Source organism: Balaenoptera ricei, chromosome 20 (genome assembly GCF_028023285.1).
Source record: "Balaenoptera ricei isolate mBalRic1 chromosome 20, mBalRic1.hap2, whole genome shotgun sequence".
NCBI lineage: Eukaryota > Metazoa > Chordata > Mammalia > Artiodactyla > Balaenopteridae > Balaenoptera > Balaenoptera ricei.
This window is the reverse complement of record NC_082658.1, coordinates 1999101-2017374: the sequence shown is the minus strand read 5'-3', so window position 1 is coordinate 2017374 and position 18274 is coordinate 1999101. Positions and strand designations below refer to the sequence as shown.

General features: G+C 52.2%; 1 protein-coding gene across 2 annotated transcripts in view; it reads right to left on the bottom strand.

Moving 5' to 3' along the window:
- Positions 1-18274, bottom strand: part of ARSG (arylsulfatase G) — a 116146-nt gene that overhangs the window by 40954 nt on the left and 56918 nt on the right. For both annotated transcript variants that reach the window (XM_059908522.1, XM_059908523.1), the window contains exons 3-5: positions 6376-6563; positions 3930-3977; positions 2763-2874 (exon numbers count right to left, since the gene is read on the bottom strand). In XM_059908522.1, coding sequence (XP_059764505.1) covers positions 2763-2874; positions 3930-3977; positions 6376-6563 — 348 coding nt within the window. The remainder of the gene's footprint in view (positions 1-2762; positions 2875-3929; positions 3978-6375; positions 6564-18274) is intronic.

The following is an 18274-nucleotide window of genomic DNA, read 5'->3' as shown; positions in this document are numbered from 1 at the left end:
TGATTTTTCCAGTCTGCCATTTCCTCCAAGTGCAAAACCAATATAATACCTTCTTCTATTCCCTTTGAATAGACGTGTATGCTCCTTGGACAAGCCTGGCCATTCCGTAAATCTCACGACTTTTTTGAGCTAGGGATATGATTATACCCATTTTGCTGGCGGAGAGACTGAGGTTAAACAAACTACATTACACAGCAGAGTCCCAGAGGCAATCAGTAGCCCTGTTTTTTTCCACTGACCCCCTTAAATCATGACTTCCGTCCATGGGGTACAACGCTTGGTATTTTCCCAAGTCAACAATCAGGACTTTGTGTGACAAGACGTCTGACAAGAGGACAGATGGTTAGGAACAACTTTGGAATTTCAAACCATGTTTGGAGAATTTGGAGAAACTTTAGCAACTGGAAAAAGTGAGGGTCAAACCAATTGTATCTCCTGGAAAAAAACAAACTCAGCCCTTGGTCTTACAGATGGAAATGCATCTGACATACGAATGGCCCAGCAGAGCAGCTGAATCATGACCCCGGCTGTGATCTTGGGTGAGTTACCTAAGCTCTCAGAGTTTGACTTTCCGTATGGAAAGTGCGGGGTTGCCCGGGCATCTTACAGGGATAAGGAGCGGTTAGCATTCACACTACTCAGCACACTAGGAATGCAGTAAAAACTCAAGCCCTCTGTCCTGAGGGCCACGGAGAACCGGAAGAGAAGCTGAGAACAATGGAGAGAAAAGGGTGGTCACGGGGGGCCTCTTGGGTAGGGAAACTGTCCTCCTGCTGCAGGGAAGAATTTGGGAAGAAATGAAAGCCCCCGTCACACAGCTATGTGCACACAGACTTGTGCCGGAAGCTTAAGAGACAAGGTCAGACGGGTAAATAATCACCAAGGACCACAATTTTTTAAAAAGAGAAAAAGAGCGCTGTCCCAGGTGTCACAAAGCTAACCTCATCATTCGTGTCCAATCTTCCAGCTTTGGATGATCTTGTGGCTGCTCTATCATCCCTAACCTTCTCCCCCTTTTCCTCCTTCAGCCAACACTTTTCTTCTATTTGATTTAACACTGATGGAAAAGGGACCAGGCGGCTGTGGTCATCACAGCACGAGATGGCAGGGGTGCCACAGGTGTGAGCCCCAGGCGCCCGGCGGTGAGGAGAGCAGTGGCAGGTTCTCACATGGCGACGTCACTCCTCCCACTGCCAACAGGCTCTTGCATCTCCTGGGCATCTGGTGAAAAGGCAGCCCTCGGGGAGGGGTCTGAACACCTGCATTTCTAGCGAGCGCCCAGATGATGCTGGTCCAGCGACCACCCTCCGAGTGGTCAGGAGAGAGGGGACCTGAGCTCCACACTCAGAGACCCAGACGGGACTCTCCATCCTTCCCTCTCAGGACTCCACTGTGACCTGGGCCACCAGGTAAGCCTCCTTCCCTGGACAGTCAGGAGAAACACCTGCCTCACTCAGTGGTCCGGTGGATCACGGATAAGAGCGCAGAGTGCTTAGAATGTAACAATTTCTCAACAAATGGCCATTATTATACTAACTATTGTGTTATTAATAAGCCACCTGAGACACGCTTTCCCCGGGCGGCTCAGACACCTGCAACGTTATAAACAATCCCAGTACACCATCTGAACAGCACAGCACCTGGTTTCGGCTGCTTTATTACCTGAATAAGGTTTATTACCTTTCTCTGATAATAAACGTACTGCATGCTCATTACAGAATATTTGGAAAATACGGGAGAGGAAAAAAATGAAAACTCCTTAATGCCACAATCAGAGTGAATGAACCATGGTTACCATTTTGGCGTATTTCCTTCAGGGCTATTAAAGGCATAAATACAGAGGTAGTTCAGGTCACAGTGTAGATGATTTGTTTCCTGCTTTTTTCACTTACTATTCTATTGTGAGCATTTTCCCATTTCACTGAATACGTTTTTAAAACATCCTGTTGAGTGCCTGCACAGCATTCCAATGTCGAAACGCTGGCTTATTTCAGGGCGGGGGTGGGGCTTATAGGGAGCCCTGTGGACTTTTTCTCTCTCTATCTCCTTCCTTATGTCCGGTGTCAGGGCCAGGTGAGTGGTCCAGGAGCAAAGCCAGCAGGCAGAGGAGGGAGGCCACCTGCATGAGACCCTGGGTCGCACCAGCCTCTCCCCAGCTGAGCTAAACAGTCCAAGGAACCTGGAAAATGCCAATTAAAAAAATGTTGTTCACCTCATCTTCATGAAAAGTGTTCTTGCACTCCATGCAAATAATGCACTTAAATTTGCACTAATGGTACTCGATCTTTTTTTTTTTTTTTTTTTTTTTGGCTGCATTTGGGTCTTCATTGCTGCGTGCAGGCTTTCTCTAGTTGCGGCGAGCGGGGGCTACTCTTCGTTGTGGTGCGTGGGCTTCTCATTGTGGTGGCTTCTCTTGTTGTGGAGCGCGGGCTCTAGGTGCGCGGGCTTCAGTAGTTGCAGCATGCGGGCTCAGTAGATGCGACACGAGGGCCCTAGAGCACAGGGGCTTCAGTAGTTGTGGCCCATGGGCTTAGTTGCTCCGCGGCATGTGGGATCTTCCCGGACCAGGGCTCGAACCCGTGTCCCCTGCATTGGCAGGCGGATTCTTAACCACTGCGCCACCAGAGAAGTCCCAGGTACTCGATCCCTTTTTGCTATTGTAACTGATCCCCGTGGGCCTCTCTCATTTCCTTCTGATGGACCACACCCCCAGGACTTCACCTTGCTCTGGAGCCCAGAGCCGATGCCTTGGCTAGGATTACCTTGACGGTCTACCGCCCCGTGGACATGCCGGGCAAGGGGGGTGGTTGTAGCCGGGGGTGTCAGTGCAGCCCATGTCATGGCTGTACGGGATTCCAAAGTAGTAATCAAACCCTGGAAGAGAAGGAACGGGTTAGGCTATGAGCCTGCATTCTTACACCCAGGACAGAAATTTAATTTTCCATGATTTAATTCTGCAGTGTTATGGAGTATGTAATTAAAAGAGGATTTGACTAATATCCCTTTGTAGTACGCAAAGAAAACACTTTGTTGGGTTCTGGCTGCAAGACTAGATTTGCAAAACATCTTGTGATTAGCGTTAACCCTGCGTGGAAGGAAGTGGGGAGAACTCTTGAACACCTCCTGTTCCCAGTGCGATGATGGACACCGCTGGGAAATACCTGGTGAAAATCTACTACCTGCATGACGCTCTGAGGGATAAAAGAATATATTCTGCCCTCCAGAGGGGGAGGGTAAGAAGTAGAGATTCAGCTCTGAGAGATGGATTATCAGCAAGCCCATGAGCGGGGTCAGAGGACGTTACCCCTGGAGGCTGGGGGTGGGATGTGGTTGAGACGGGACTCTCAACGTGCTTCTCAGCAGAGCTGGCACCTCAGCTGGACGCGGAGGGCTGGCAGGGCTGGCTTGAGAGGGGGGAGGGGTATTGGAGGGAGGATGTGAGGGTCAAACTGAGACCTGAAATCCCTGTGTTGACTTTTTTCTGAGACCCTCCCTCATCCCATCTCTTCTCCAGCACAACTTCAGTGTGAAGTTTCCCACAGAACTCCCTACTCCCCCCCGAGCCCCTGCTTCAGTGAACCCATCAAACAATTTTTACTTCTTACCACGCGGGGCCTCTCGGGGGCCAAGTGTTCCCGGACACGTGAAGGACTGGGTCGAGGAGAACACTGATGGCCTCAGGCTGGGGGAGCCCGAAGGGTAGGCAGGCACCAAAGAGGGGGGCCGGGAAAGGTGCCGGCAAGAGGGATGTGCAAACAGAGGCAACCCTGGCACCTCAAACCCACCCAAGTGACCCTGTGAACGAAGGTGTCCTGACTCAGGAGAGACGTCCCTCAGGGGCAGGATGGCTTACACATTCATAGAGTCCTTTAACACAGAGACCTTTATTTTCTGTTTCCCAGGTAACCAATCCTCCAAAGAATTCTTACCACGGAAGTTGGGGTGATAAGAGCCATGGTGCCCAAGATGCCACTTGCCTGGAGGAAAACGAGAGAGAGAGACTTTGAGAGGAATCCCCGTGGGGGCTCCCAGGCCCTTGGCGGAGCTGATCACACACTCAGGTCTCCACCAGCTTTGCCCTTTCCCGAGGACAAGCAAAGAGAGGCTCACATGCTGTGTGACAGCCAAGCCTCGTTCTCTGGGACCGAGAGGGAGTCCCCAGGGAGACAGAAAGCAAGCAAGGATGACTCACGACCCAGGCAGGAACGCGTGCAGGGAAGGGGGACGACGAGCCATCACCGGGAGCGCAGAGAAGTGAGCAGGCTGGGCTTCTGCCCCCCAAAGAGGGTGCAGTGCCCACGGCAACCCCCCCCCCCCCGGGGCCCACCACACCTTCCGCTCGGCCCTCCTGCCTGGGGCCCTGCAAAGGACCCAAGGAGCAGGTGCACGGCCCAGACAGTCCCAGAGATGCCGTCCCCGCCTGGTTTCATCCTCCTCCTCTGCAGAAGCTGAGCGGGGGACCACCTCCCTGCTGCCGCCCGCCCGAGCGCAGGCCAGCAATGAGGAACCTCAGCCGCACCGCTCCTCCTCGCTCTGTAAACGCGTTCACTGGGGGACGCGAGGCGAGGCTGGAACTCCCTGACCTGCTCTCTGGGTGAAGATCCCAGGGAAGTCAGCTACGAGGCGAGGGGATGAATCAAAAATGCGGTGCGAAGACCGAAACGGCGGCAGCGTGAAACAACACCAAGGACGGAAATGAACAGGCAACCACAGGAGTCTGACTCAGTAAATTATCTCACGTGGCCTCAGTACAATACTTCCAAACCATCTTTTCAAGACAAATGCCTGTGGCCAAAACGAACAACGGTGAATCGAGGTGAAGGGTATATGGGGGTCTAGGAGTCCCTTCTTGCAACTGGTCTGTAGGTTTGAAAACAAATGTAATAAAAAGTTGAGGGAAGTGGATTAAGCATTATGTGGAATGCTTAGATTCAGCATGACATGGAAATATAAAATTATAGTACAATTTTTAAATTACTTCTAAAATTATAATAAACGTGTAAAATTATATCACCAGGAAATAGAAAAATAATAGGAGGGGGAGAAAAGTAGGGCCGAGTGATAACATGTACAACTAGGGACAAACACATTAACACAGAGCAAGATTAGAAGCAAACAGTGAGTGCTGTCAATGGACTCGGTATTCCTTCAGCAGGTTTTTCATTTTCCCTGTAAGCGTGCTTCTAGGAAATTCACGATCTCAACAAGGAGATACGCTTCAATATCCTCTCCTAGAAAAGCAAAAGGTGTCATGAGTGGTGACCAGTCGATCTGTAATCAGTTGCCTTCTTGGGATTTAAAGGCATGAAGAAGGAGGGGCAAGTGAGATAGAACCCAGCTCGAGAAGAATCCAGTGCCCCTGACGCTGCATGAAGTGTTAGGGTCAGAGAGCCCAGGGACCAAAGCCCTCCCGCCCCCCGGGCTGGGAGTCTTACATGGATGTGGGAGAGGGCGGGCGAGGATGTTCGGCCCATAGTGAGAGCTTCAGAATAGTTCGTACCTCCGGGTACGGAGAGAAAGGGGCGAAAAGGAGAGCCGGTTGGGACCTTAATGGTCTCGTCCTCCCAGGACAAGGAAGGCCACACTGCAGTCTGATCTTCTGAAAAGTATGTCAGGCTCCTTGACCCAGAGGAGGAGCCAGGCCGACGCACCAGAAATGCCAGCTTCCTGCAGGTTAACGGGGAGCCCGGGGCCCCGAGGACATCCCCACAGGGACCCTCGTTGCCACTTCACGTGGTGGAGAGAGGGGGGAACCCCGCCGGGCCCAGCTCCTGGAGAGCCCGGATCCTAAGCACAGACAGCCTGAGGATGCCGTCGGGATGCTGGGTGGCCTTGGCCTCTGTGGGGGGGACCAGGGGAAACTAGCTCCATACACAGTTTAGTCCCCTGGTAGGTCGTTTCAGTTGCTTAGAGCTGAAAGCGTTCCCAACTGCTACAGCAAGAATTGAGCAGAGGGGCTTCCCTGGTGGTGCAGTGGTTGGGAGTCTGCCTGCCAATGCAGGGGACACGGGTTAGAGCCCTGGTCTGGGAGGATCCCACATGCCGCGGAGCAACTGGGCCTGTGAGCCACAACTACTGAGCCTGCGCGTCTGGAGCCTGTGCTCCGCAACAAGAGAGGCCGCGATAGTGAGAGGCCCGCGCACCGCGATGAAGAGTGGCCCCCACTCGCCGCAACTGGAGAAAGCCCTCGCACAGAAACGAAGACCCAACACAGCCAAAAATAAATAAATAAATAAATAAATTAAAAAAAAAAAAAAAAAAGAAATGAGCAGAACAGCGGACACGAGCAGGAGAGGCGGCAGCCCTGCAGACACAAAGCAGCCGCCACGGTAAATGCAGGGAGGACGGGGGTCCGGGCGGTGGAGGCCATGTTACCAATCAGCCCGGTGACGTAGCCAGCCCGCTGCAGCACTTCGGCCAAGGTGGTCTCGTTGAGCGGAAGGCCCCCCACAGAGGTGACTGCGAAGTTGCGAGGGACGCCGTTGCGGAGGCCGAGCCGGCCGGTGAGCAGCGCGGCCCGGGAAGGCGAGCAGGTGGACGCGGCCGCGTGGAAATCCACAAACCTGCGCGGAAAGGGAAGCGACGGGGTCTGCCCGGCCACAGAGAGCCAAGCCGAGAGAAGTTCAATTCCCGGGGTCTCAGCTCCTGGGGTTCCAGGGCTGGGGAAAAGCTCCAGGGTCACCCAGTCGTGGGACAGGTAAAGAAAATGAAGCCCAGAGACGCGTTCTGCGACTAATCCAAGGTCACACAGCTAATTCAGATGGATTTGATCCAGCATATTGAATGGATCCCCTGTATTTGCAGGTTCCACATTTTGAATTCACCTACTCACTTAATGTATCTGTAACCCCCAGAATCAATACTCGTGGCTCTTAAGGGATAGTTCATGGATATACGCAGACCTGTGAAAATTGGCACATTTCCAGCCGAGGTTGGACAAGGTGACCTTCTTGTTTGGGCTCTCACAGATCCAGTGTTCACAGGGACTTTATAGAACGTCACCACTGCTGATACGAGAGCTGACTATCTATTACTCCTCATATTAAGCCCAACCCTTTTTCAGACACTGTGGAGAAACAGAGGAGTCTAGCCATCTTCTTACCCTCAAGGAACGTGAGTAAGTTGAATGTCACTAATGAAGGGGCAACCTGACTTCATGTGTCTCCTGATGGGATGCAATATGAATTCATAACACCAAGGATTCTTACCCAAAATGTTTAACCTGAATCTAGTCAGACCCCTGGACCTAATTTCCACATTACAGGAAAAAAAAGCTAATGCAAGACCAAATTAAATGACCCCACAAGAAAAGACTTTACCAAACCATTCTCTAGACGTTCGATAAGACAACCAGTCCCATCTCTTCAAACAGTCAACATCTGAGGGAACGATGGGATGGATGGGGCGATAGTCTACATAAGGAAAGACTAGAGGGATAGAACCAAGGGCAATACATGAATCTTACTGGATCCCAGTTCAAAAGAGCTGGCAACACATTTGAGGGCTAATTAGGGAGGGAAATTTAATATGAACTGGATATAAAATGATATTAGGGGATTATCGCTCATTTTCAGGATTATGGCCATGTGGGAGAATGTTTCTATTCTTTTTCTTCTGGTTTTAGTGAGATATAATTGACACATAACCTTGTACTAGTTTCAGGGGTACAACATCATAATTTGATATAAGTGCATATTATGAAATGATCACCAGAGTAAAGTTTAGTTAACATCTGTCACCTCCCATAGTCACAAACTTTTTTCCTGTGATGAGAACTTTTAAGATCTCCTCTCTTAGCGACTTTCAAATACACAAGACAGCATTGTCGACTCTCGTCCCCATGCTGTGCATCACGTCTCATGACTTACGCCCAGAAGTCGTCACCACCTTCACCCATTCTTCCCCGCCTCCGAAATCATCCTCCACACTGATGCAAATGTCCTTCCACAGTGGGAATCGGATCACACCAGTCTCTTACTGGAAAACACAATCTCCCTCTGCCTGCTTCTCGGGGCTCAGCTGCTGCCCCCCTCCTGCCTGAGCTGCCTCCTCACATCCTCCCAACCCCCCACTTACTCCTGTCCGCTGTGCCTTTGCCCATGCTCTTCCCCCACTCCCCAAGCCCTCCCCCCAGTGTCCCACCTTATCTTCATTGACCAGTCCCAGTCGTCTTCAAGACCCCGCTCAAAGACTCAGATGTTATCCCCCAGGTCATCCCCCCCGCCTCTCCCCTCCCCCAACCAATCTGCACCTCCCCACCCCACGTGGAATCAAGGCCCCCTCTTCTCTACGTGATTAGATAGCCTTTGGCATCTCCTTTACAACACTGAACTCTAATTCTTCGTTTTCCTGCTTGGGGAAGCTTCCAGATGGCCACGAATCCCTCGACAGGCCTCCCAGGGACAGGCGGGGTCTGAGGTCCCCCCGCCCTTGACGCTGTGAGTGCTTTGACCCCCAGAACGATGTGAAGGTGACACTGCACCAGTTTCTGGGCTCAGCCCTTACGAGACTGGTAGCTTCCATCTCCTCCCTCAAAACACTCTGTGAGCCGCTGGGTGAGAAATCGACTCCCCCAACACTGCCCAGCTGGACAGGCCACCTGTAGGTGCTCCGGCCAACGACCCCGGCTGAGGCCACTGCGTCTAAACATCACACGTGTGAGTGAGGCCACCCTGGACCTCCCAGCGCAGCCATCTGCCTGCTGAATTTCACCAGAGCCGCCTTGGTCAACACAACACGGTGAAGAATCACCCAACCGAGAGATGCCTGAATTCCTGACCCTCGGCACCATGAGACGGGATACAATGGTTGTTGTTTTGAGCTGCTGACTCTGGGGATGGTTTGTTACCCAGCAGTTCACCACCAGAGCAGCCTCTGTCTCCCACTGGACCATCCTCTCCTGACCGTTCAGTCCTCAGCCCAGCACGAGGTGGGCACCACCCAGCGCCTGTGGAGAGGGTGATGCCACCGTACTCTTTGCTTTTGTACAACATGGTGAGTCTCTGCTGAAGAGACCTGGGCCTCAGTCCCAGAGGATGGGTGAATTCACAGAGCAGTGACACGCACCGAGAGGTCCCAGCGATGCCCGCCGGAAAGCGCCGGCCCGGCCCTGGAGCCGTGCTCCTCAAGCAGACGTGCGATGCCTCCATCTGACAGAATGAGGGCACGGGAGCGAAGTGCTCCAGCGCTCATGCTGGGTGCGCGGGTGCTGGGCGAGGCCTCCCTCCAGCCCCAGGGAGCTCCAGGGCCCCCGGCTCTGGCTTCACACCCCTGCTGGCACCTCCTTCCTGTCTCTCCGTCCCCTGGGGCCGGAGGAGCACGTGCAGCCTCCCTTCTGCCCATCGACTGCTGGTCCCCTGGGTAATTGCCCAGGCACCGGCTTCTCTCAAAGCAGCCCCAAATGCCCACATGCTGGGGCCGCAGGGAGTTCAATTCCTGGGGCAAAATCCAGGATTCTGGATGCTGCATGTGGCTGGCAACCGCTACCCTTGGAATCCCAAACTGAGCTGCACTTCAGTGTTCATACTTTTCTCCCAAGAAAACGTTCATCTGTACCCAGCCTCTTCCGTTCCTTTCCTCCCAAGATTAAAGCACAAACCGCCTCCTGGTTCACACTCCTAAATGTTCCTTATAGTAATGACTATTGGGGCTTCCCTGGGGGCGCAGTGGTTGAGAATCCGCCTGCCAGTGCAGGGGACACAGGTTCGAGCCCTAGTCCGGGAAGATTCCACATGCCGCGGAGCAACTAAGCCCGTGAGCCACAAATACTGAAGCCCACGCGCCGTAGAGCCCGTACTCCACAGCAACAGAAGCCACTGCAATGAGAAGCCCACGCACCGCGATGAAGAGTAGCCCCCGCTCGCCTCAACTAGAGAAAGCCAGTGCGCAGCAACAAAGACCCAACACAGCCAAAAATAAATTAATTAAGATAATAAGGACTATTACTATGACTAGATTACTACTACGTTACTATACACTCGGCAACTTTTATTACTCTCACAGCTAATGCTCATCAAGCTTCTAGAATCCAGGCACTTCTCTAAGTCATGAGCACCCATTGTCCCTGGACTCATTCTGGTTTGCAGGTGTAGTTCTGTATGGGTTGACCCAAGCTTGTTGGGGTCACCTCTTTATCCACAACAGTGGGAGCAGCTGCACGATTTGCAGGGCCCGGTGCAAAATGAAAATGCAAGGGCCCTTATTCAAAACCTACCAAGCATTTCAAGATGGCGACAGCAGAGCAGTAACCCACCATCCACACCATGGTCCGGAGTTGAATAGTGCGCAACCCGCCCACCTGTACGCGGCAGCCCTGCTCCCCATTTACATTTCCTGCCCCCAATTCCTCCTCTCCCAATTTTCCATGGGGCAGCCAAAGTAATCTTAAAAACTGTTTATCAGCTAACATTATTCCTGGCTGGAAACCCACAAATAAGTTCTCATTGCAACTTAGGTAAATCCCAAGTCACGGTCGTGGTCTACAGGCTCTCCAGCAGAGCTTCTCAAGCAGGGAGCTGGAGCACACAGATACAGCCAAATACTGATAACTAGTAGGTTTTCTGAGATCCAGTTCCTCCCAGCCCCAGGGGGCAGCCAGGCGGGGCCCCGGGCAACTGGAGGTTCCTGGGCACCCGTGCCCTGCACAGTCCCAGGGGAGCGATCCCGTTAGAGCAGAGGACGGAGAGAGCCCTGCAGGTGGGGCGCCAGGCATCCCTGTGGGAGTCCCACGCTGGCCGCCTCCAACCGCCAGGAGCCTGGGTGGAGTTCCCTGGAACGGGGTGCAGAGGTCCTGACAGCATGCGGAAAGGTGGGAACGCCACGCCCCGGGGGATCTGGACCTGTGCATCATCGTCGCTGTCCTCACCCCAGGCTCCCGCCGCAGCCACACCACCCAGAGCGGCCCTTCCCAGGTCACCCCGAGCTTGTCCCTGCCTCAGGCCCTTTTCACGGCCCCTCCGTCCGGAAGGCTCTGTTCTGGTCTCTGCACGACGGGCCCCTTCTTTTCATCCGGGTCTCAGCTCTCATTTCACCTACTCAGGGAGGGCTTTCCTGACCTGACCACTCTCCACTGCATCGCTGTTCTATTCCGTCTTGAGCCTTTACCCACTCGGACCTCACCTTGCTCATGGACTGGTCTCCTTGCTCGCTGCCCGGCTGCCCCTCTAGAATGGAGTCCCCGAGAGCCGGCGTGTGTCTGCCCGCTCCCACCGCCGCCCCCCCGGGGGCTGGTTCCCGACCTCAGGAAGGCGGGTTCTCTGATTTGGGCAGCTGGAGTTCTGCACTCCACCGGTGAGATGGTTCTTCCCATCTGGGGGGACTAGGGCTTCCTCCGCCGGGTTCCCTGCGGGAACCAGACTTTGAGACGCTCCCAGTGGACACTCACTCCTGCCCTCACCCGTCTGTGCCTCTCAACAGACACACATGCACAGCACCGCTCAGCCCAAACCCTTCACTCTGAGCTGCTGGTCTTAGTTCCACCAGCCATACCTGGCGGAAGGACGACGGGGAGGGGACCACAGCCCTCTCCATCAGAGGCGTACCCTTTAGCAGAAGGGTCAAGACCTATGTGGGTAACCAGACAAAATACGATGAGCCTGGTCAGAGAGATACAGTGAGTGAGGTATGGGAGGTGGAGGGCAGGAGGGATAAAAGTGCGGGCAAACAGGCGTGGGTTCCTCTCCGGCCCCGTCTCCCTCTAGTGTGAGACAAGACAGGTAACTCCAGCCAGGCCTCAGTATCCTCATCTGCAAAGTGGGCACAGCCGGACCACTTTCTATTTAGAAACAGGGTCATTGCTGATGTAATTAGCTAAGATAAGGTTATACTGGAGTGGGGTGAGTCCTTAACCCAATGTAACTGGTGTCCTTAAAACAAGAGGAGAGAAACAAGGTCCTACTGTAGAGCACAGGGAACTATATTCAATATCCTGTGACAAACTGTAATGGAGGGGAGTTCCCTGGTGATGCACTGGTTAAGAATCCACCTGCCAATGCAGGGGACACGGGTTCGATCCCTGGTCCAGGAAGATCCAACATGCTGCAGAGCAACTAAGCCCCGTGAGCCACAACTACTGAGCCTGCGCTCTAGAGCCCGCGAGCCACAGCTACTGAGCCTGTGCACCTAGAGCCCGTGCTCCACAACAAGAGAAGCCACCGCAATGAGAAGCCTGCGCACAGCAATGAAGAGTAGCCCCCGCTCGCTGCAACTAGAGAAAGCCCGCGTGCAGTAACGAAGACCCAACGTGGCCAAAAATAAATTTAAAAAATAAATAAATAAAATAAAACAATTTTAAAAACCAGAATATGAAAAAGAATATATATATATATATATATATATATATATATATATATATATGTATGTATGACTGAATCACTATACTATACTTCAATAAAATTAAAAAAAAAAAAAAGAAAAGAGGAGAGAGACACAGCAAGGAGACCTGCAGGTGAAGACACGGAGGGCAGATGGCCAAGTGACTGAGGAGACAAGGACTAGAGTTGGATTGCCACACGCTACGGAACGCCTGGGGCTACCAGGCGGTGGAGGGGGAAGGAGCTTCTTCTAGAGCCTCAGAGGGAGCGTGACTCAGCCAGCACATTGACCTTTAACTGCCAGCTTCCAGAACCGCGTGAGAGAACACATTTCTGTTGTTTTAAGCCCCTCCGTTTGTGGTGCTTGGTCACGGCAGCTCCTGGAAACGAACACACCAGCCTACAAATCCCCGAAGTTCAGCCCGACAGGACTCTTCTTCCTGGAACACTTCCCATCCCCCTCCCTGCCATCCCGCACCCCACGTGCAGCTCGCCAGCCCCATGCCCGACTTGGCTGTATCTCAGCCAGCAGGCCCGGCCTCTCTTCCCGCCCCTCCAAATCCCTACCTAACCTTCAAAGCCTCCCATTGTCACAAAGTCTTCCCTTATTCCCCAGAAAGATGGGTCTTGACTCTGACCTCTGGAGCTCCTGAACCTTCCTGGCAGCCTGAATGCAGACGTTCATCTGATGGTATCTGGGCGCTTACTAGAGGGGTTTCCGTGGGGTTGCTGGTGCCCATCCCGGCCCTCACATCCACGCACCCCGACGTGGGCCCATCGGAGCAGCACACCCTTCTCCTCAGTGACCGGGCCCACGACCTGAGCAGGGCTATTCAGAATCCCAAACCGGCATTTTCTGAACCAGGCAGAGAGGAATAGCTTTTTCTCCCCGCCTCGAATCTCAAGCTAAAATGATATAATCCCAGAAGGACAAGGGCCTCACCTCTCCCCCTAACCAGGAGCCTGAAAGAATGGCTCAACTGGCTCAGAAGGCCAGACGGAAGACCGAGTCTCTCCAGAGTTTAGTTCATGAGCCAAAGCTGTGCCCTTTTGTGCTTGGGCTGGTTGAGCTGCACTTCTGTTGTTTACAACCAGAGACTCCTGGCTATCTCACTGTAGCTGAAACAGGATAGGGGCCTGGAACGCAACAGGTAACAGAAGAAGGTCAATCTCTGCCCTCAAGCTGCACATGGTTCAGAGTCAGAGGCGGGTAATCCCAGCATGTGAGGGGCCTCTGAGGGTCAAGCGCTCCTCAAGACAGTTTCGTGTAAGCTGAGACCTATAGATGCACACAAAGTATAAACATCCAGTCTGTTCTGTGTCTGTGGGTCTGTTTCTGCTCTGTAGATAGGTTCATTTGTGCCATATTTTAGATTCCACGTATAAGTGATTGTAAATCATCTACACTTCAATAAAAAAATAAATAAATACAGTATAAATATCCGTTAACTTTATGTATGTTTGTCTTAGGATACTAAAAATAGCTACCACTTATCATGTGGCTACCACCCTAATCATATTACATATATCATTTCAAATCATCAGAATTCCATTTTACAGATCAGGAAGGTAAAGCAGAGAATGTAAGTAGCTTTCCCAAGACCATGCAGCTGGCATGAACATGCACCTTACTCTGTCTAATCCCTGTTCAGTATCAAAGACCGTAGACCCCTACACGTATGAAATGACAGAGCTAGAACTTGAACCCAGGCCAGCCCGCCCCAAATACCATGTTCTTCCCAGGTCCCTTTCCATCTGGGAGAAGGCTGGCTGCAGCCGGGCTGGTCCACAGAAGGAACTACCTTAAAACTAGTCACTGGTCTTGGGCTGGGACAGTTCTGAGACTCACTCTTGCTGGTGCCAACCCTGACAGCCTGACTCACATCCACACAAAATACGTGAGCTCGTGAGGGACATCGGAATGCCTACTTCCCAGCTGACGTCCAAGGGCAGACAGAGGAACCAAAGCATCAGCAAGGTCAGTGTGTCTTCTTCCTGCACACGAAATCAGAATCCAAAGTTTGCCTTCGGGAGTGTGGAGTTAATGAACACAAAGGGAGTTCAAATGGGTCATAGAAAAAGTCCTTGTGTGCTAAGCTTAGGGGACTTTTGTCCACCGTGGATTGACCTTTGCCAGTGGGGCTGGGATGCTCAACGGCTGTGACCACCACTTCTTCTTGCCTGGTGCTACTGACTGAATGCTTGTGTCTTCCAAAAAATACATATGTGGAAGCCCTTCTGCCTAGTATCATGGTATCTGGAGGTGGGGCCTTGGGGAGGTGATTCCCTTTATATGAAGTCCTGAGGGTGGAGCCCCCATGATGAGATTAGTGTCCTTATAAGAAAAGGAAGAGAGACCAGAGCTTTCTATCTGCCACGTGAGGATGGAGGGAGAAGATGGCCCTCTGCCAGCCAGGAAGAGGGCCTTCAGCAGAACCTGACCCAGCTGGCACCCTGATCTTGGACTTCCCAGCTTCCGGAACTGTGAGAAATAAACGTCTGTTGTTTAAGCCACCCAGACTGTTGTATTTGTTACAGCAGCCCAAGCTGACTGATACACCTGGGCAGTGCCAAAAATACCTTTCCTGGATACCATCATGCCTGCCTGTTTTTACCACCTGTGCTAAGCATGGTCTCTCCTTGAACACGTTAATGCCATCCTTTTGCTATATGCTATAGCTATATGCTAGCATATAGCTATATGCTATAGCATATTTCTATGGCAAGATGTAACTCTGAGTTCCTCCCTAGACTGTAGGTTCTACGAGGATGGGGCTTCGAGGGGCAACTCCAGCCCCAAACAGAGTGCTTTGGTGGGACAGGGCCGCCCCAGCAAAATCTGGTGAATGAACCAACAAAACTTGAAGAGAGAGGCCCCCGTCATCTGGTTGGAAAAGACACATTAGTCCATTTTCCACATAATCGCTTAAGCTGATGCTTTTAGGGCTCAGTTCCTTCCCCACTCTGTGTTAAAGTTCGTAGCTTAACTCTCAGGAACAATCTTATGTCCTTTGTTTCCAGGTCTTTAGAGAGCCCTGGCTGTACCTCCTTCTCCAAACTACCTACCAACACCCCACACAGCTCGATGCACTGACCTCCGTGTCACCCTCCCCCTCCCCGCCCCTGCCTGCATTGGGCAGGGACTAATTAATAAGCAATAAAATGGTCTTGCTCTTTGGAAAGCTTCCTTTGTTTTTCCCCAAATCTATCTGGGCAGGCTCAGACCCGTTCACCAACAGGGGTCCTAATTAAAGTCTGAAACGACATTGTAAAGCGAAGCTAGAAATACAGAGCCAGACATTACAGCAGCCCGTGAGCAGGAAAAGCAACGCAAATTAACACACAGCCAGACAGAAACCAAAGCAACTCGCCATTGCATCAATTACGCATATTAGAATCGGGGAACGTGAGCGCAGGAAACGCCGCCCCGAAAGCCTCGGAGAGATATAACGTTGCGAAGCGAAGCGTGTCCAGCCTTCATTTATAAGGAATTTAAAACAAAGGATGAGGTCTGCTGTGGCCACTCTCTAAATTGCTATGTGACTGGAATAAAAGCTGTCTGTGCTCCATTCATAATTTAAAGGCTTGGAGGTGGAAATGGGTTTTTAAAATCATCTGCTGAGGCCTTTGCGTGTAGAGGGACACAGGTGGGTAGTGAGACCTGGAAAAGGCTGGAGTAGGACTTAGATGGACCAGCTCAGCTCAGCCTCCACGTTGCCTTCTGTTAAATGGGAAGGATGCTAAGTGAGACCATTAAGACAACCAATACGAAGGCCCTTTGAAACTGCAAGCAGGGACCTCCCTGGTGGTCCAGTGGTTGGAAACCCACGCTTCCACTGCACGGGGCCCAGGTTCGATTCCTGGTCGGGGAACTAGGATCCCACAAGCTGCGCGGCCAAAAACACCAAAAAAAAAAACCACAAACAAAAAAAGCTAAAAGAAATGTGGCAGCAAATAGCCAACTTGGTGTGTTTTGCTGACTCATTCACTCATTTATCCATTCATCCATCCATCCAACCATCCACTCCTACTCTCGTTCTTTTCAATAAAAGGTCTCCTGCCAGCCAAGCTTGGTATAATCCTTGGCAAGTCTCCCCTTCCCTTTCCACACTCTTGCAGTGGACATGTGTGCATTCACTCTCGAGGAAGGACACCAACAAGATATGCAACAACAAGATGGATACACAGGCATCGCGGGGCCTCCTAGATGGGACACTTCTGCCCACTGCCACAACCCTGAGCTGAGCCATCCTGGAAACACGCCCCCTGCCCTCCCAGCCACCAGCACGGGCCGGGCCTAGCGAGTGGAGCAGGCCATCCCAAATGCAACCGACGAATTCAGCGCTCAGGGCCCCCCAGACGTCTGAGGACACACAGGATGCCCTTCGCCAGCTGCTCAGTCCACGGGTCCAGCCTTAAAATGCCCTATCCCAGCCGCCCTCTCCCACTAGAATGCCAGCCTGACCCCGCAGAGTGAGGGTTGTTTATTGTTTCGATGCATCTGCAGCACCTAGGACAGTGCCTGCAGGCTGGGGTCCCTCTACGAATATTTGTTGAGTGAATGGGCACCTTTCAATTCTGGGTCTTTGCCCTTTCTTTTCCCTCTGCCTACAAAACTCTCTCGTCCCCCTTCTGGCTGATTCCTACTCACCCTTAAGGGCTCAGCGTTCAGGTCCTAACCAATAAGCTTTATGGAGTCCCTCCTGGCTTCCCTCTGGAGAAGTGGCCTTTCTTTCCTATGGTCCCACAGCACTATCTTTCACATGCTTCTTGCTCTGAGCTTTATCGTCCAAAAGGTGAGAAGCCCAGCATGGACCTTTCTCATTTGCGCCTGGGACCGATGTATTCGTAATGTGCTAATTCTGTCCCCCGGAATGTCAATTCAATTACGTCCAACTCATCTTATAAAAGCCCCAGGGGTGGGAGAGACATCAGGAGTTCCTGCTCTTCCTTCTAAAGGATGGCTTTCCTGTCTTTTTTTTTGCCAGCAGGCTGTAACCCTCTTAAAGGCAGAGCTGGCTGAGGTCTCCCAGTGTGACTCATGACCTGCCCTTAGTAGAGATTTGCTGTTGAATGACTGTAGTTGGGAGGCTTAAAAACAGAACAAATGGCAGCCACTGGACACGCCATTTTGCACCGACACTTGTGAAGCAGGCTGGCACCAAGGTCTCACTGGAGAATATCTCAGCTCCTCTTCTCTGAGATTGGCTGTCACCTAGATCACCACATTCCTGCACGTCCCCGTCTGCTACACAAGGATAAAACCCCCAGTCTTCACCTTGCCCCAGTGGATAGGTGGGCATCACGTGATTTTTATGTCTATTTGACCTACTTACCCAAGAACAAAGAGGTAAAACTGCCTGTCCCGTGATGCTGAGCATTTACAAGGGGAAGACAGGATGGGACGTCCCAGAGCAAACAGCTCAGAGGTGAAGATCACAGACAAGAGGATTTCTCCCCAGTGAGGGTCCTGCACCCCAAACCTGAATTACTGTATGGGGTCAGGGGGTGGGGTGGACAAAGCTGTAAGGGGATGGCATGGTGGGGGGAGGGTCTCTCTCTTGCTGATATGTCTCGTTCAGAAAGTTCTTTCTGCCCTCGCTCTCGGGGCGTCTATCAGACCTCACTCCCCTGCAGTTTCCAGCGCCAGCCTGGCTCCTGCAAAATCCCAAAGGCAGCAGAACGGCTGAGAAAGTCCTGAGAGGTAACATAGTACATGAATTTCTGCAAAAAGTCAATTCTGAAAAAAGAAGTCGCACCCGGCTTTTGACTGCATTGACAGCTCAGTTCATTCCTCACGGGGGCCCTTTAGAGAAACCGCCTCAAGCGCCTGGAGCCTCTGACCTACCCGGGGTGAACGTTGATCTCTGATTCCAGGCTCAGCCACTGCCTAGAACTCTCAGTGCTGCCGGGACTTGACTCAAAATTAAAATGAGGGCAGAGAAGGCGTGAAGCAGGGAGGA